This window comes from Coregonus lavaretus, assembly GCF_964263955.1.
Source record: "Coregonus lavaretus genome assembly, chromosome: 31".
NCBI classification, from domain to species: domain Eukaryota; kingdom Metazoa; phylum Chordata; class Actinopteri; order Salmoniformes; family Salmonidae; genus Coregonus; species Coregonus lavaretus.
The window spans coordinates 33,630,137-33,649,436 of NC_140018.1; the positions used below are offsets into that span (position 1 = coordinate 33,630,137).

A 19,300-nucleotide genomic window follows, 5' to 3' on the forward strand; every position below is an offset into this window, starting at 1 on the left:
GCCAACATGATTCAGTTTCAATGTAGCTAGCTAGCAAGCCAGCCAGCCATACGGCGGCCTAAGACTTGACTAGCCAGCTAGCTACAATAGCTATTATAGAAAGAGTTCAACATATCCTCCATACATTGGCAGTATCAACACTGTAGCCAACTACTTACATATTGAAGTTCCGTTAGAAATAATACGTAGAAGACAGACAGTTGATCAGATTCTGTCATCAGGGGCAACGTGGGTAAAGGGGTTGTTTCTTCCGAATCCATCGCGACGCTACCGTACCTTAGTTTGACAGCTGAGCTGGCTATCTGATGTTAACTAGGCTAGCTAGTTAGCTTGGCTAGTGACGTACAATGCAACTCGCTTGCGGAAATCCGAAAATCCTTGTTTCACCAACTGATCAACGTAGTCGACTACTCGAGAGGATCCTTCATCGTGGTTATCGTGACTACCCAGGAGAGGACAATATGTCCCTATCTTGCTAGCTACCTAATAAAGTTGCTAGTTAGCTAACGTTAACTTGAACGCTGGCTCTGCTTCTCCAGCAACCTGTCTACTAGCCTCCTTTTAGAGTTTTGAACGCGATTACTTTCTACGCCAAATTGACAAAGCCGTATAACACGAGCGACGGTGTCATTTATACCCCATTCAATAAGCCAAATACCGGCTGTGGACACTGAACTTCAGCCTATACTTCACTAGAACATGTCAACAAAAAAAGGGGGACGGATCAATGAACCCGGGCTGCATTCAGTATGTTTTGACGTTCTGGAACTTTTAATTGAACGGAAACGGTGCCGTACTCAACGACCAGTTGACAAACGGGGAAGGGTTGGGTTGGGGAAGGCTGTCAGCATGGCCACTGCCCTTTAAATACCACACTCATGATGCTTTCAAGACAACTGGGTCGAATCATACCATCAGTGATTTTCAGGTCGGAAAGTCGAAGCTCTAGAAAGAGGCTCGAGCTCCCAACTTGGAATTCCGAGTTGGATGACCGTTCAAATCGATTTTTCCCAGTCGGAGCTCGTTTTTTTTCTTTCGATTTCCCAGTTGTTTTGAACGCACTGAAGTCTGATTTTTCCGAGTTCCCAGTTACGACTTCCCAGTTGTTTTGAACGCGGCACGAGTTCTCAGTAGCTTTGAACGCGGCATCATTGCTTCAAGCCACACCTCTTCACACTCATCAAACTGGAGCAAACGTACCTGTCTGTTCAAGAACATACAATAACGTTTTGTGGAAAGTGTCGTTTAGTACAAACCATTCCGCAACGTAGCAAACGTTCAACTGAACACACCTCTGTAGAACCCAAAATATGTTGAATTTTAAGCAAAAAGCCCCCCTGAAAAAACAAAACAAATACATGCATTGTCCCAGCAATAATTAGGCTACATAAAATAAGTATGAATCCTTGAGTCCTAAGCACTAAATGCAGGCAGTTAGTCAATTACAATAGGAAGGCAAGCCCATTCATTAGAGAGAAATACATGAAGTAACTTACCATAACACCATATATTCCAAGGTACTCATAAAACAGGGTGACGAGACTACCAGATAAAATTAGCACTGATACGAATGATGAACCACTGTGCTTCTCTTCATGGAAATCAGTGACAGGAGGTGACTCCAGAGATCCTGGAAATACAGCACAAGAAAATTAGGTTAATGCATACACAGTTTACATCTCACCACAATCTCAAAAGTAGGGAAAGTTTAATGAACACCTACCTGAGGGAGGGTGATCCATGCCTACACTAAGTCCCATGTCCAAGATGTTTTCCAAAATAGTTTGAGGGCCCCTCTGGATTTCTTCTGGAGTTTTAGAGCTCAGCTGATTGTCTTTGTTTCTGTTAAAGTACCTGCCATCCTCCTCAATGTCCATATCTGGTCTCTTGTGACCTTCATCATGGGCAGGCTTCTCAGGTGTGTTAGTCTCTTCACCCGTCTCTGTCACAGTGAGGTTATCCTTGTCTGTGTCCTCCACAGAGTGCAGGAATGTCTTCTCTTCCTCCGCATCAGACATTTCCCCATCTTTTGAAACATTCAGAGGTTCAAACAGTGAGTACATTTTCATGCATTGCAATCTCACTGGCATTGTCAGGATGTGTATTTGTTCTGTCAACAGACGACTATTTACTTTGTTGTACTTCTTGGGCATTTCATAAATACAGCTTATTATGCAAACCAAATTTCCAGGCATTATTATCATGTCATTAGCAATGTATGACACTTTCCAAATATGCATTTAACAAAAGGTTTTAATTCTCCTGTACTCTGACATGAACTTAAACTGATTAAAAAAAAGCAATATTACCTGTGTCCGGGTGTAGTTGACTGCCAACTGCCAAGGGAGCATTGTTTCTGGCGTTTGAGTACTTCTGACGCAGGGTGAACACCAACTCCTGGAAGTCGTCCAAGATGGCAGCTTCCTCAATAAACTCACCAGCCTCCTGCTGCAGGTCAGAGAACAGGAACTCCACCCTAAAGAGGTTCTGAAGACCCAGAATCTTTTGGAAGCGCTCCATATCCTCCTCCTTAAAGTGGTTTCGCAATAGTGTCAGCCTCAACACATCGTCACTGTATTTCGGCTCTTTGCTTGGGAAGGGATCCGGAACCTTCTCTTCAAGTGAGGGTGTGTGGCTTTCAGCATCCTTCTCAGTCTCATGCACCTTAGGTTCTATGTCAATTGCCTCGTCGTGTTGGACCACATCCAACACATCACTGGATACAACATCGGTTTGTGTATCATTATTGGGTTGCTCTGACCCAAATTCAGATAGACTGTCTTTGTCCTTTTCATCACTGTGCTCAGTTTTGGATGAACACAATGATGCATTTTCATCCTCCAGCAACTCTTCCTCAATCTCTTCCCCCTCTAGGTGTATTGAATCCTCCTCCTCTATGAGGAGTTCTTGATGGCTCTCTTTCACCATAGTTTTTTTACTTAGATCTGGGACCTTCTGGCATGGTTCTCGAAATCGTCTGAAAAGCTCTGTACCACCCTGTTTCAATGTATTATCTACTTGTGACTCTTCGACAGCTTGTTTCTGCTCTGATTCGTTAATTTTACTATCAAAGTCTGAGAGCATGTCTGTCCTTGAGAGCTGTTTAGGGACTGGGCTGTCATCTACTGTAAGGTTCTCTGCTAAAGCCTCCTCAGTGTGTTCAAAGGGACTTGCCTCATCAGCAGGAGGTGTTGAATGTTCAATGTCACCTTCTTCAGATTCATCCTCAAACTGCAATGTCTGGGAATCCTCATCAGGTACTTTGACAGCATCCTCACTGTAATTAGAGTCTGCAGGTTCTTCAAAGATTAGCTCATGTGGCTGTTCTGCTTCCTCTGACTCCTTGGGTTCTTCAATTTTGGGAGACTCCTCTGGTGTCATTTCACCTTCGTCATCATCCTCGTCATCTTCCTCTGAACCGGCAACATGAGCTATTCTTTCCCCACCACTGACAATGTTAAAAACTGTATCACCAAATGAAGACCACAGGTTATTGTCCTTGGAGTCCTGTTTCTGTGTATGAGGTACCTCTGATAGACTGTCTTCCTCATCTGTCTGATCAGATTCCGGAATGTTCTTGTGTTCCAAATTAGAAGGTTCTTCAGAAAAAGCCAGCAATGGAGTTTCCCTGAGATGATAATCACTTTCCTCATCCTGCTGATATTCAAACTTGTCACTTTCCTCGTCCTCCTCGTCATATGGAGTCACCTTCCAAGTGTCCTCATCATCAGAGGTGACAGCATCAAAAGTTTTTAACTCAGGGATAGGTCTGCCTTCTGAAAAACCACCAGGTGCATTCTTTAACTCAGGATCATCTTTGGATAGAGGTTCTGAGGGGGTTTCTTTGGTCTCACCTTCCTCTGGTTCAACAACACTGTCCGGCACAGAGTCCTCTGTCCTCTGCTGATCTTTCTGAAGGTAATCTTTGATCCTCTCAGCTGTGGTCTCAAGTACAGTGTCAGATTCCACTCCCTTTGTGTCAATAGTTTCAGGCTGAGGCAGAGAGGACTCTAAAGGCTCAAAATGTCTCAGATCTTCATAATCTGAAACCTCCTCTACAACCTCATCTGGAACCTCCTCTACAACCTTATCAATGTCCTCAGGAACATCCCTATCAATCTCATAATTTTCTGACAGTGTCACTTCAGGTGGAGGCTTATCCACTTCAACTGTGGTGCTCTCAGCACTTTTGGTTAGGTCAAAAGTATCTGTGGTTACTTGCACAGATTCCTCCTTGTCTGTTAACAATAAAGAGGAGCCTAACAGTGAATCAATGTCATAACTGTCAAACTTATCGTGTCCAGTGTCAAAGCAAACAAAGTCGGTTTCCTGAAAAGAAAAAGAAGACATTGTTTGAGTCATACTACCCATTTCAGAAAGAAGTTCAGTCATTCCAGATACTTTTTTAAGTGATGATGCATTGGCAGTAGTGAAATAGGCCTAAATCAATTTACCTCAGAAGGAACCTCCAATTCTTTTTCAGTGTATATGTGATTGATTACAAGTTGGTCCTTATTGAAATAACCAAAGCGGTTACCAACCTATTGTACGAAATTGCAACAAAAACAGAGAACGAAACATGATGTTAACAAAACAGAAAATGCTTCAACATTCCATCTAGACTGCAATGTTATCACATAATTAAATATTAACTAATACTTACACTCCCTGCCCATATATCTGTCTGTCTGCCTGAGAGTTTATAGTAGACATATATAGTCTCTCCTTTTTTAAATGACAGAAACCGACAGTCTGGTCCGGTGAAATCGCTGAAAGCTTTCCCCCTGCACAGGAGCACTGTGGAGAGAAATGTTTCAAAGATCAGTTGTTGTGGAGATGTAACCCCTACCAAAGATTCCGGCCCATGACCCAGCCACTGACCTGGGCGTCCACGCTATGTGCCCCATGCACAATCAGGGCGTGAATAGAATAGACATCTCTAAAGTTATCTACTTCTCTTTTTACAGAGCCAGAGTAACAAAAAGGAAAGCATCAAGGGTAAATAGAATATTGTTTTTAACTTGATAAGGTAGATGCAAAAAGAAAATAACTTGCAAGCAGAGGGGTTAATGACATGACAGTCTTTTATGTCAACAATAGCTAGCTATATAGCTAACCATGCCTATACACCATCTTGCAATTTGCTTCCTAAGCAAACACAGAAGTATGATATCTTTATGGTCCGTTTAGTAAGTAAGTTAGCTAGTTGATTACAATCAAGCTAACACATCTCTATTGTGTGTATGGTAGGCTAATGTAGCTAGCTAGCTAACTAAGAAGACTGCCAGATCAACTGGCAAGTTATGTTATGTAGCTAGTTAGCTACTCCAAACTTGTGAACATTGACTATGAGCCCTTGTGTGGCTTTGGTTAGTACAGAAACACATAGTTGAGCTAACGTTAGCGTACGTTGCTCTACTTCCAGGCAGAGGCTTCGCTTCGGCTACAACCAAGCAAGCTTAGGTTATTATTTATTGGTATTTACTACTAACGACAGTTAGGTTAGCCGAGTTCATCCCTTTGAAATGGCAACCGGTCAATGATAACGCCTGTCAAACTAGCTAGGGATGAGGTGGGGGATAGTGAATTGAACGATGGAAGCATCCTGAAAGTTCGCGTGAGTTTAGCGCCAAGTACTTACTACTGCATTCTTCGTCTGCACATCTTTTGAAGTCAGAGAATCTCCTTTCGACTGCGGCTTTGGGTATGAAATTATGAATACATAACATTAAAATGTATAACGTTACATAAGAAACATGTACAGCCATGTTGGGCTGGCTGGTTCTGCTCGAGCATGAGCAGATGAAGCCGACACGTTAGAAAATCCAAGGCTGGAGCAATTCGAAGGATGTGTTGATCATGGAGGCAAATATGAAAATCTGGGCAGACGATGTCAAAACTAAAAGAGCAAGGACATGGAACCAGAACGCTGAATAAAATATGATTATGGCATCACAATATACGTTCTGATTCGGGTTTATCACGTCTTTGTTGGATAGAACTAAAACATTCCACAAGTTTACTGACAAGTGAGCGCAATTTCCCACTCGATTTCTCCATTCAATTTGCCTATCTGACTCCCGCAGATTTATTATGATACCTCAAAAGCACATGTAGATTATTTTTCAGGCACTGGGTACCAAAACAAACTAAGCAAATACAGAGAGGATATGACTCTCACAGTCTCGGGGTAGGCTATCGTCCCTCAACTACATTTATATTAACCTTTAAAAGTCAGAATTGATCAAATAAATGTTAATATAAATGCCTAGTTGAGGGACGACGCTAAGGGTTGGCTATCCTTATTTTATTTTGTTCTCAAAATAGTAGCCACTCTACTATCAAGGTCCAGGGAAGCCCGGTAGTGAACATATTTGGGAGGACCATCAATGATGGTAATGATCCAAGTCACATGCCATTGCAAATGAAATGACAAAAAAGCATTGCAACTAATTACAGGCCAATACCAAAGACATGAACCTCTTTCTGCCTATTCTTACAACCCATAAAAGTGATGTTGGCCAACTGTGCTGGTCCATTCCATATTCAGGGTCAATATCTCCCCAAGTATTGCCTTTATTGTTTAAAATGATCTATACCCCCCCCCCCCATAAATAATATTCAGATTTTCCCCAGTACTGTTTGAGGCCTACTTAACTACATGATTCTAGGGATGTGAGGCACTGAGCCTACCAAAGATTTTGTACCTGAACCTCATTTATGTTCTTTTACCATTTTGTTTAATTTCACTTTGTTGTCACTATTAATAGATTGTATAGATGTGTCACAGTCCCCTTTAAGACTAAATCCATTTTACAATGGCTGTACTTGAACTCAACATGATTCTGAGTTGCATAGAAAAGTAGCAGATGCTACATCCTTTTGACTATCTGGAGATAGGCCAATACAATCATTGCTTGTTTACTGTTATTTGGTGATTTACAGAAAAAAAAGTGTTTGGGGTTTCTTGTGCTGTGTGACACATTCCTCACCATATTTACATTTCACTGCATTTCTTCTCCCCCCTCTGTGTTTGGTGTTTTTGTATCAGTTAGTTTATTGTCTTTGACTGTTGCACTGACTAAAGTTTATGCTGTCATCCTCATCTCCTATCTCATTACATATGGGTGACGGCTCAAAGGATTGGTCAACTCAACCTTGTTCCTCAATCTGATTAACAAAACTGAATGTTACCTCTGTTCTTGTCCCACATATTCCTAAAATGTTTGATACTACGTTTGGTGACAATGGGTTTTCCAATTGGCCATTGCAAAGTTTTGGCAACTTCCTCCCAAAATTCGAAATCACACTTTTCATTATGCTGCATAATGGAATGTATTGCCATTGAAATAGCATGATAATTCCCCTCATTTTTTTGAGTGTTAACTTTCTGATCCTCCACAACATCCCTGCCACCCCATACAATTTATGTTTCCGATTTGGTGGTTCAACAGCCTTATTTTCATTCATCTGTTTTGTCAAATTATTCTGATCTATGCATTTATCAGTAAGGTCGACTCCACAGTTAACTCTTATCACCATAGACAACAGCGTCACTATCAGTACAGTCAACTCCTACTATAGCACTAGGTCCACCCTTTACCAGTCCTTCCACCAACACCAGACCTCTGCGACCAACTCCCTTCCCTAATTTATTCTATTCTATTTTATTCCATTATATTGTTGTTAAATCATTATTATATATATATATATATATATATATGTTATTATAGTATAGCCTATAATTTCGTCCACAAACAGGTAGGCCTACCTTTTATTTCTTAAATAGGAAGAAATAGGCTCGAACACAAAGCCCACTTGTTATAAAGTCAAATTAAAATGAAGACCCTATTGAGTAATCCCAACCCCACTTCATTCCGGCACCTAGAATAGTTCTCTCTATAAGCCAATATGTAATTTATAGGCCTATAGTGCAGGGCTAGGCAACCCTGGTCCAGGAGTGCCGCAGACACTTCATATTTTGGATTGAACCAACCTGGAACAGCAGGTGTGTTGAATTTAGGCAATCACTGAACTGATCAATTAGCTCAGTTGGTCAGGTGTGGTGCCTAGTTGGAACAAAATCCTGCAGAACCTGCTGCACTCCAGGAACAGAGTTGCCTACCCCTGCTATAGAGCCCCACAGTGGAGGTGTCATAATACCCATAAAACCTAGCGGTCAAACGGAAATGGTTCCAATCGTTTTTCCACCATTCATTTTTCCTATAGGGAATTTTAGAAACACTTAAAATAAGGGCTGTGCTTCGTGTAGGCTTACCCTGGTATGACGTTTTGATAACCATTTAAATCGCTCTTGGACAAGGTGACTTTTATCAATATATTCGGCTCTATTTACTCTCAGATTCGAAAAATGCTAATTAGCATCAAAGTAGACATGCAAGACTACAAATCCCTGCAAGCCAAAGTCAGGGCTATCCAGAGCGTACAGTGGAGAAAAAAAGTATTTAGTCAGCCACCAATTGTGCAAGTTCTCCCACTTAAAAAGATGAGAGAGGCCTGTAATTTTCATCATAGGTACACGTCAACTATGACAGACAAAATGAGAAAAAAAAATCCAGAAAATCACATTTTAGGATTTTTAATGAATTTATTTGCAAATTATGGTGGAAAATAAGTATTTGGTCAATAACAAAAGTTTCTCAATACTTTGTTATATACCCTTTGTTGGCAATGACACAGGTAAAACGTTTTCTGTAAGTCTTCACAAGGTTTTCACACACTGTTGCTGGTATTTTGGCCCATTCCTCCATGCAGATCTCCTCTAGAGCAGTGATGTTTTGGGGCTGTCGCTGGGCAACACGGACTTTCAACTCCCTCCAAAGATTTTCTATGGGGTTGAGATCTGGAGACTGGCTAGGCCACTCCAGGACCTTGAAATGCTTCTTACGAAACCACTCCTTCGTTGCCCGGGCGGTGTGTTTGGGATCATTGTCATGCTGAAAGACCCAGCCACGTTTCATCTTCAATGCCCTTGCTGATGGAAGGAGGTTTTCACTCAAAATCTCACGATACATGGCCCCATTCATTCTTTCCTTTACACGGATCAGTCGTCCTGGTCCCTTTGCAGAAAAACAGCCCCAAAGCATGATGTTTCCACCCCCATGCTTCACAGTAGGTATGGTGTTCTTTGGATAGAACTCAGCATTCTTTGTCCTCCAAACACGACGAGTTGAGTTTTTACCAAAAAGTTCTATTTTGGTTTCATCTGACCATATGACATTCTCCCAATCCTCTTCTGGATCATCCAAATGCACTCTAGCAAACTTCAGACGGGCCTGGACATATACTGGCTTAAGCAGGGGGACACGTCTTGCACTGCAGGATTTGAGTCCCTGGCGGCGTAGTGTGTTACTGATGGTAGGCTTTGTTACTTTGGTCCCAGCTCTCTGCAGGTCATTCACTAGGTCCCCCCGTGTGGTTCTGGGATTTTTGCTCACCGTTCTTGTGATCATTTTGACCACACGGGGTGAGATCTTGCGTGGAGCCCCAGATCAAGGGAGATTATCAGTGGTCTTGTATGTCTTCCATTTCCTAATAATTGCTCCCACAGTTGATTTCTTCAATCCAAGCTGCTTACCTATTGCAGATTCAGTCTTCCCAGCCTGGTGCAGGTCTACAATTTTGTTTCTGGTGTCCTTTGACAGCTCTTTGGTCTTGGCCATAGTGGAGTTTGGAGTGTGACTGTTTGAGGTTGTGGACAGGTGTCTTTTATACTGATAACAAGTTCAAACAGGTGCCATTAATACAGGTAACGAGTGGAGGACAGAGGAGCCTCTTAAAGAAGAAGTTACAGGTCTGTGAGAGCCAGAAATCTTGCTTGTTTGTAGGTGACCAAATACTTATTTTCCACCATAATTTGCAAATAAATTCATAAAAAATCCTACAATGTGATTTTCTGGATTTAGTTTTCTACTTTTGTCTGTCATAGTTGACGTGTACCTATGATGAAAATTACAGGCCTCTCTCATCTTTTTAAGTTGGAGAACTTGCACAATTGGTGGCTGACTAAATACTTTTTTTCCCCACTGTATCATATGCAGCAGCTGGTAAAAGGGTTGAGGGTTTGAATGGTGCACTTGAAGTCCACTAACTGTAAGTCGCTCTGGATAAGAGCGTATGCTAAATGACAAAAATGTAAATGTAAAATGGAAAGGCCTTCACTGCAGGCTGCAGGGGTTGCCTTTCACCAGCAGGATCCTGATATTTCAAAGGTTAAGAAGGTGGACTTTGTGGCCTTTATAGCTATGGTGATAAATGGCACTGCCAAGGTGGAGAGAAGGTCCAGGAAGATAGAAATCATTGTGGAAGCGGCGGAGAGGTTCCTGGGGCTGAAAGATTTCTCGACGAAGGAGTTACATGGAATATTGTCACAAGCCGTACCACCGTCTCAGACCCTAGAGCCTGAGAAGGGAGATATGGAGAATTGAAAGAAGGAAGAAATAGGAGTTTTGTTTTGTCAATGTACTATTTTTATTTGGGTGGATTGAGTTAGTTTCCCTATCACGTATGGATTTTATTTTTTACCTTGTTTTGGCTTCAACCCATCCAGTTGGTGGCGGCAATACACCTTTTTGGGTTGTAGTCCACCATAACGCCCACAGAAGAAGAAGAAGAATACAGTGTATTGCACTTTTAACCAAATACCACTTAAGTAGGAACAAATATGAATCATTGTTAATGTTTAGACAATTATTTTTGTCATGAATAAATACAGTTTAATGATACTTTTCTACTATTACGTGGTCGACCTTTATTTTGAAAAACTCAGAAATTCCGTGACCCGGAATTATTTTATTTTGTGTCGCTGACGAGGCGTTGGTAGCATGCATGGGGTTTGGAGCAAATTCACACTTTTTGCTAAACTACCTACATTATATTTTGCTAAAAATATAACAAATATATATATATATATATATTGTGGCTTTCACATGATTGTTTACGAAAATAGGTCGAACTTCAAATGGTGAGTCATGGATGATCTGGAGTCGGAACTCAGGGTACCTGGAGAAGAACTGGGCGAAAATGAGTCTTCAGATGATGATGAATCAATCAACAGAAAACGAATCAAGAAGCCAAACCTACCCCTGGCGCCTCCTATATTTAAAGGTAATTGATAAATTACAGTGTGTAGACGAATATGTGAACCCTCGAGTAAGCTAAACCAGCTAGTTCAAGGTCCTGCCTACCGATTGGTGCTACATACACTATGTATACACAAAAGTATGTGGACACCCCTTCAAATTATTGGATTCGGCTATTTCAGCCACACCCGTTGCTTACAGGTGTATAAAATCGAGTACACAGCCATGCAATCTCCATACACAAACATTGGCAGTAGAATGGCCTTACTGAAGAGCTCAGTGATATTCAACGTGGCACGGTCATAGGATGCCACCCTTTCCAACAAGTCAGTTCGTCAAGTTTCTGCCCTGCTAGGGCTGCCTCAATTAACTTAAAGTGCTGTTGTTGTGAAGTGGAAACGTCTAGGAGCAACAACGGCTCAGCCGCGAAGTGGGGTAGGCCACACAAGCTCACAGAGGACCGCCGAGTGCTGAAGCACATAGCTTGTAAAAAATCATCAATCCTAGGTCGCAACACTCACTACCGAGTTCCAAACTGCCTCTAAAAGCAATGTCAGCACAATAACTGTTAGTCGGGCCGAGCAGCCGCACACAAGCCTAAGATCCCCATGCGCAATGCCAAGCGTCGACTGGAGTGGTGTAAAGATCGCCGCCATTGGACTCTGGAGCAGTGGAAACGCGTTGTCACATGTCTCCATCTGGCAGTCTGACGGAAGAATCTGGGTTTGGTGGATGCAAGGAGAACGCTGCCTGCCCGAATGCATTGCACCAACTGTAAAGTTGGGTGGTGGAGGAATAATAGTCTGGGGCTGTTTTTCATGGTTTGGGCTAGGACCCTTAGTTCCAGTGAAAGGAAATCTTAACGCTACAGCTTACATTGACATTCTAGACAATTCTGTGCTTCCAACTTTGTGGCAACAGTTTGGGGAAGGCCCTTTCCTGTTTCAGCATGATAATGCCCCCGTGCACAAAGCGAGGTCCATACAGAAATGTGGAAGAACTTGACTGGCTAGCTCAGAGCCCTGACCTCAACCCCATCAAACACCTTTGGGATGAATTGGAATGCCGACTGCCAGCCTGGACTAATCGTCCAACATCAGTGCCCAACCTCACTTAAGCTCTTGTGGCTGAATGGAAGCAAGTCCCCGCAGCAATTTTCCAACATCTAGTGGAAAGCCTTTCCAGAAGAGTGGAGGCTGTTATAGCAGCAAAGGGTGTACAACTCCATATTAATGCCCATGATTTTGGAATTAGATGTTTGACGAGCAGGTGTCCACATACTTTTGGTCACGTAGTGTATGTCAGTGTCTGATTATCGTTTTCATCTTTACATAAGATGCTCTCTTTAGTCTTATTAATCAGTAGCTATGTCTGTTTCATTACAGAGACACCCCGTGAGACTGGCTTTCACAAGACCACAAGGAACTGCCTCCAACACATCAGGGAGGTCTTGCTGCACCATAGATGGCAGGATGCCGCAGAGTACATGGCCAGTTACTCACAGACACTGGAGGATACCACTGCAAACATGCCACAACTCTACGCTGAGGTAGGTCTATCTTTGGACTGACTGAACACTCACAAAGTGTAGCTAAGAAATACTGTATAGATGCTAAGTTTGATTTCTTCAAACTTTGTCTTTCAGATAATTTGGAGGATAGGCACAGAGATACTACACCACCATCCCGAATCGAAGCTGGAAGACTACAACAGCTTCTATGAGCGAGTGAAACACTCAGGAGTAAAGCATTACCTGAAGGTATTTTCCTTAATTGACCTCTTGATCTCTACACTATCAGCCCTACTAAAGGGCCCTAAGTCGATAGGTTAAAAAAAAGTAATATAGGACAGTCAACACATCTGTACTTTTTGTTATGAGCCATTATGACATCTTCAAAAACAAACAAAGGGATGGAATGTCTTTACAATCGAAATGTATATCAACGTGCTTTGAGGAAGTGTTTTGTCCTGAAGGTCTGTCTGGAGCACTCGTTCCACCTCCTGGTCAACGGGCAGTTTGAGGATGCCAAGCGTCAGCTGTCCATCGCTGAGAGCTGGAGGTACGGCAAGCAGTCAGCCGGTCAGTCCCAGAGGATTAAGCTGATCCAGGCCTACAGTGGCTTCCTGGATTACTTCATCTGGAGTGACAAGAAAGCCACTGTATCCAGCACAGGTAAGAGGACACCTGGCAACCACCAAGCGACCATTATTCATTGGTTTCAATGACATTGGGATAGTAGAAATCCTTATGTTGTTACATCCCCATCTACCGGCCAGGTAATGTAACTGCGCCTTTAGGGACATCATTCCAAAGCATTTCAAAAAGCATGGTCAAATAAAAGGTAACCATAACCTGTGCTTGTGCTTTGGCTTAAAATGGACGTTTGACATTTTTAGATGAGTATGATGCAGCAGTTAACCAAGAAATGCATAGCTACTTCCGACAATCCTCTGTGAACCTGAAGGAGATCATGAAGCTTCCTGGCGTCTGGGATCCTTTTGTTCTGAGTTACATTGATGTAAGTACTGGTTCGTGTTTAGTACGCATGAAACAGGAGAACATTTTCCAAACCGAATTACTTGAATTTGTCCAATAAAAAACACTTGTTTTCATTTTTCAGTTTCAAAATGGTTTGCTACAATTTGCCCTACTAAACATGGCCCCTGGCATCCCCTTTTTCCATAATTGTATTACTTTTCCATCATTTAACTACTTTCCCTTATCAGACAACCTATGATGATTTAATGTTTTGACTTGCGTGTGCCAATGGCAGATGCTGGAATTCTACAACGATCACGAGGGAGCTGTGACGGTTCTGAATGACTATGCCTATGACAACAGTTTCCCCCCCAACCCCAATGCCCATGTCTACCTATACCGGTACATGAAGAAACACAACCAACCATTGAAGAAACTTCTCAAAGTGCTGAAGGTAGGACTGAGGCCAATGTTGGTGTTCTTAACAGGGACGTCTAGCTGAAATGCTGGGCACTGGCTTCTGTTTGTTTAAACCTTAATTTTTATTAAATGAAAGAATCTTCCAAGTTTTTTTTCTGTGGTGTTTCCTTTCCTTTTACAATATAGAGTATTCTAGGCGAGGCAGATGTTTGTTAATGTCATTGTTAAAGTGCAGTAAAAAACTAGATTTTCCTGTGTTTTACAGTGAGGGGAAAAAAGTATTTGATCCCCTGCTGATTTTGTACGTTTGCCCACTGATGAAGAAATGATCAGTCTATAATTTTAATGGTAGGTTTATTTGAACAGTGAGAGACAGAATAACAACAAAAACTTCCAGAAAAACGCATGTAAAAAATGTTATAAATTGATTAGCATTTTAATGAGGGAAATAAGTATTTGACCCCTCTCAATCAGAAAGATTTCTGGCTCCCAGGTGTCTTTTATACAGGTAACGAGCTGAGATTAGGAGCACACTCTTAAAGGGAGTGCTCCAAATCTCAGCTTGTTACCTCTATAAAAGACACCTGTCCACAGAAGCAATCAATCAATCAGATTCCAAACTCTCCACCATGGCCAAGACCAAAGAGCTCTCCAAGGATGTCAGGGACAAGATTGTAGACCTACACAAGGCTGGAATGGGCTACAAGACCATCGCCAAGCAGCTTTGTGAGAAGGTGACAACAGTTGGTGTGATTATTCGCAAATGGAAGAAACACAAAATAACTGTCAATCTCCCTCGGCCTGAGGCTCCATGCAAGATCTCACCTCGTGGAGTTGCAATGATCATGAGAACGGTGAGGAATCAGCCCAGAACTACACGGGAGGATCTTGTCAATGATCTCAAGGCAGCTGGGACCATAGTCACCAAGAAAACAATTGGTAACACACTACGCCGTGAAGGACTGAAATCCTGCCCCGCCCGCAAGGTCCCCATGCTCAAGAAAGCACATATACAGGCCCGTCTGAAGTTTGCCAATGAACATCTGAATGATTCAGAGGAGAACTGGGTGAAATTGTTGTGGTCAGATGAGACCAAAATCGAGCTCTTTGGCATCAACTCAACTCGCCGTGTTTGGAGGAGGAGGAAGGCTGCCTATGACCCCAAGAACACCATCCCCACCGTCAAACATGGAGGTGGAAACATTATGCTTTGGGAGTGTTTTTCTGCTAAGAGAACAGGACAACTTCAGCGCAACAAAGGGACGATGGACGGGGCCATGTACCGTCAAATCTTGGGTGAGACCCTCCTTCCCTCAGCCAGGGCATTGAAAATGGGTCGTGGATGGGTATTCCAGAATGACAATGACCCAAAACACACGGCCAAGGCAACAAAGGAGTGGCTCAAGAAGAAGCACATGAAGGTCCTGGAGTGGCCTAGCTAGTCTCCAGACCTTAATCCCATAGAAAATATGTGGAGGGAGCTGAAGGTTCGAGTTACCAAACGTCAGCCTTGAAACCTTAATGACTTGGAGAAGATCTGCAAAGAGGAGTGGGAGAAAATCCCTCCTGAGATGTGTGCAAACCTGGTGGCCAACTACAAGAAACGTCTGACCTCTGTGATTGCCAACAAGGGTTTTGCCACCAAGTACTAAGTCATGTTTTGCAGAGGGGTCAAATACTTATTTCCCTCATTAAAATGCAAATCAATTTATAACATTTTTGACATGCGTTTTTCTGGATTTTTTTTTTGTTATTCTGTCTCTCACTGTTCAAATAAACCTACCATTAAAATGATAGACTGATCATGTCTTTGTCAGTGGGCAAACGTACAAAATCACCAGGGGATCAAATACTTTTTTCCTTCACTGTATATATATTTCTACAGGTTTGAATAATACTGTGAAAATGATGATAACGCCCTTTTAGTGGATGAGTTGTTTGACGAGACCGCCTGAAATGTCTGCCTGTTTTGGTGGGGTGGAGTTTTGGACTTCCTGGTGGTAAATTAGTTAATAGACCAATAAGAGAGTTCCAAACGTCTCTGCTAATAACAGCTCGTTTTCGGTTTTCCCCTCCCCGCTCAGACCACTCCCAGACAGTCCTAGCAAAATTCTTGCTTGAGAAATGGCTCTTTGCTAAGAAGCAATTTCTGTTTCTTTTTGACCATTTTATTTTAAAACAATCACAGTAAGGTACTTAATTGTGACCAAGAAATCTCTAGGCTACAGTTAGTCCTGCGCTCTGCCTCTCAATAGAGACAGTACTGTTTAATTAGTCCATGTTTTCCATTACATTTGCCTTAGATCCTGCATACATTGGTCCCAAGTCATGAGATGATGCCGGAATACTGTTCTCTTCTGCTACAATCGGGTATGTGAATATAAGATCCTGCATACATTGGTCCCAAGTCATGAGTTGATGCCGGAATACTGTTCTCTTCTGCTACAATCATAACATTATATTGGCTTCTAGTGCCTTAAAGGCACACTAGGGTGTAAAATGAGGAAAACAAGCCATTTTAAAGTCTATCTTGATGTTTTGGTCAGTTTTCAATGTTGTCGGGTGTGTTTCTGTCCTCTCAGTGGCTTTTACACATTAAGATGAATGTGTTTGGTGGATGTGCTCTTCACATTGACGTTGGTCCTTTTGAAGGTGTTCATAGTAAAGGGTGAGTATTTTTTTTTCAGAGAAAGAGGGTGATCTTCAGAAGGCTCTAGGTGTGGTTCTGGATCTCCTGGACTACTCCAGTTGGAGGAGCAGCTTGGATGTCTGGAACCATTTGAGGAACATCATCAAGAGACTGAGGATGAAGTAAGGATGGCTGCATGAATCCACACTACTCTCTCTCTCAAAAGGATGACTTTGAAAATGCATTCCCTTCGAATAAATGTAATGTCGGCATACATTGCTTATCTCTTCTCATGGCTAATTGTCAAGCCCTTATATCATGCTTAATTTGTGCCAATTCCACTGGTTTATTTTTTCCTTTAGAAAACAATGGCGGAAGAGTTTTGCAGAGGAGATGGCGAACAGAAAGGACTGGTGGCTAGCAATACACTTCTCAACATTCCAGGCCAGGAAAGATTTGGCAGAGAATAGAGAGCTACTGGAAGTGAAGAGCTTTGTGGTTGAAGCCTTTTGTCCTCGCTGTAAGTGAAGCTACAAAGTAACACCTTTATTTTCTTTCTTTCAGTTGTGTGAGATTAAGAGATGTCCCCACTTATTGTCAGTATTTGCAGCCTTGGCACTATGTGGCAAAAAATACAATTAGTTTAAGAATACGTTTACTTCCTTGAACCACAGTGCTTGGCTGTCCTTAGCTCTAGTTTTTCCTGGTTCTGATAGTGGAAAAGTGGCAGTATGACATCTTATGTAGGCTAACCCATTGTCTCTTTTGCCAGATACTTCCATGTACCACCGTGTTGGTAAGGAAGCCCGAAAAGGAGTAACTTCTGAGGCTCAGAAGGCTAAGAGGGCAAAGAAAAGGATAAGGAATCCTAGACAGCTAAGAAATATAAGAAGGCTCAGAAGAGAAAGTGGACAACAAAGCCAAGACTGACCTTAAGAAAGCTCCAAGAATGCCACCGGCACAGTGGCGAGAACAAACATTTTGAAAATGTGTGAAGTGCTTCCACCATTGCCAGATCATGGCAGACATGTCCTCCTCATACAGTCATCAGGTCAGACTCTCTCCCCTTCCATGACAGTTGCTCCAACTACATTATTTTTCTTATCTAGAATGTTCTTGGTTATCTGCAGACAGTAGTTGCAGCCAGATGACCATTCCCCCCCTTCAAGAAGAGGCAGGCCTCTCATTGCATTGCAATGCTTTACATGTCAAGTTCTGTGATTGTCCACCAGGGAGCACTCACGCTATGCCTATGTTTTGAGTTGCTCTGTGTGCTGCTGCTGCTCCATCTTATAAGAAGCAGAAATTGAAAGCTGTGTTCACTGTGGTAGTTGGTAGGGAAAAGGGAGTCTGGGCGTGCTACAGTATTATGTCTAGGTAATAAGCTCTGAGGCAGGTGTGGCCTCAACTGAACTTCCGCTGATACATGGAGAACCCAGCTGCATTTAGGCGGCGGCGACATGTTGGAATTGCTAAAGCATTTGGGGACGCCAAAGAGCAGCATCATGACAACAGACGCAAAGGACAGTGCAGTGATACGGAGAAAAAAAAACTACATTTTTATAAACTGCTGTGGCGATTCTTCAGTCACGTTCACGTGACACGACAGACACCCTCAGTTTGGTGGTTCAATAAAACCTTTGCTCTGCGGTCCTCTGTCTCTGTGTGATGACATCACATGAGTGATATCCCTGGTTGGAAGCAGCCTTGGGTCCCTGAGGTAAAATGGAGGGAGGGAGAACACACAGCCTTGGCTCCTTCCACACCTATCCATCACACACACACACACACACACTTACACACACACACAGGCGGAACGCAAATCTGATTACTGTACACCCCTCCAGCCGCTCGATGCAGGATAACAGAGCTCAATTTCACAGGCCGAGGGTTCGCAGGCTGCCAGGGAACAGTGGGCCCAGCTTTATCATGATTAAGGACGACATCACACACTCATGTTTGTTATCAGAACCTGCGATTAAGCCTTGTGTTCCTGAACAACTAACTGTGGCCAGTACTATTCAATGTCAGGAGGTTACATGATCAAGTACTCTGTACTGTAAAGTGAATGACTTTGTTGTTTGAATTTGCGCTCTTGTACCTGATTCATTTTTGTAATCTCTGTGCCTGTGGTATGGTAAATGTGGCTGCTATATTTTGTACACGTTGTTACTGAATAAACACTGTGGATTGGGTGGGTGCATAGCTCTAAATGAATAAAGTTGTTTGTGATGAATGAATCTGTGAAGCCTAAGTATTTTTGTCTCACCCATGGCACTTTAGTTTGATAATGTTAATTTATTTTCAATGTAATGCATGAGTGATTCAATATTTAAACTCTGGGTAAAGCAATATTTATGTGTCCTGAATGAATATACCGTAATTCACCCCTAGGGAATACACATTCATTCATTTCATTGAGCTCACATGGCTAGAGGACTTTGTGTGTGATATGCAAGTGTTACCTATTTTTCTAATCTTGTATCTCAAAGGATGTCCATGGGCATAGTCTTAAAAAGTAGTGACATGAGTAAAATATATATAGGCTCTCCTTGTCTTTTCCTTTGAGGTGTTATGTTCAGGCATTCATCAGGCTTGTCATTTTCCTTTGTGTCCATTTCCCTCCTTATTTTCTCTCCTTTTTTTCTAACAGTGTCCTAGCATTGATCT

The 19,300-nt window shown here is 42.4% G+C and overlaps 2 protein-coding genes across 4 annotated transcripts in view; one reads left to right on the top strand and one right to left on the bottom strand.

The window, feature by feature from the left end:
• Positions 1-5,768, bottom strand: part of LOC311107177 (transport and Golgi organization protein 1 homolog) — a gene marked incomplete at its 5' end in the record, with an annotated part of 18,396 nt that extends 12,628 nt beyond the window's left edge. Inside the window, 6 exons of the mRNA XM_084149667.1 lie at positions 1,497-1,630; positions 1,724-2,026; positions 2,310-4,329; positions 4,455-4,541; positions 4,664-4,894; positions 5,763-5,768. Of these exons, the coding sequence (XP_084005793.1) occupies positions 1,497-1,630; positions 1,724-2,026; positions 2,310-4,329; positions 4,455-4,541; positions 4,664-4,894; positions 5,763-5,768 (2,781 nt within the window). The remainder of the gene's footprint in view (positions 1-1,496; positions 1,631-1,723; positions 2,027-2,309; positions 4,330-4,454; positions 4,542-4,663; positions 4,895-5,762) is intronic.
• The window catches only part of LOC311106338 (TATA box-binding protein-associated factor RNA polymerase I subunit A-like), a 19,445-nt gene extending 575 nt beyond the window's left edge, over positions 1-18,870 (top strand). Inside the window, exons 2-12 of one of the 3 annotated variants that reach the window (XM_084148665.1) lie at positions 1,982-2,053; positions 10,970-11,127; positions 12,488-12,651; positions 12,748-12,861; positions 13,077-13,275; positions 13,500-13,621; positions 13,877-14,035; positions 16,305-16,371; positions 16,689-16,812; positions 16,993-17,150; positions 17,403-18,870. In XM_084148665.1, coding sequence (XP_084004791.1) covers positions 10,992-11,127; positions 12,488-12,651; positions 12,748-12,861; positions 13,077-13,275; positions 13,500-13,621; positions 13,877-14,035; positions 16,305-16,371; positions 16,689-16,812; positions 16,993-17,150; positions 17,403-17,560 — 1,401 coding nt within the window. In that variant the 5' untranslated portion in view covers positions 1,982-2,053; positions 10,970-10,991 and the 3' untranslated portion in view covers positions 17,561-18,870. The remainder of the gene's footprint in view (positions 1-1,981; positions 2,054-10,969; positions 11,128-12,487; positions 12,652-12,747; positions 12,862-13,076; positions 13,276-13,499; positions 13,622-13,876; positions 14,036-16,304; positions 16,372-16,688; positions 16,813-16,992; positions 17,151-17,402) is intronic. The other 2 variants (XM_084148664.1, XM_084148666.1) reach the window with 2 other exon arrangements.
• Positions 18,871-19,300: the final 430 nt, after the last annotated feature.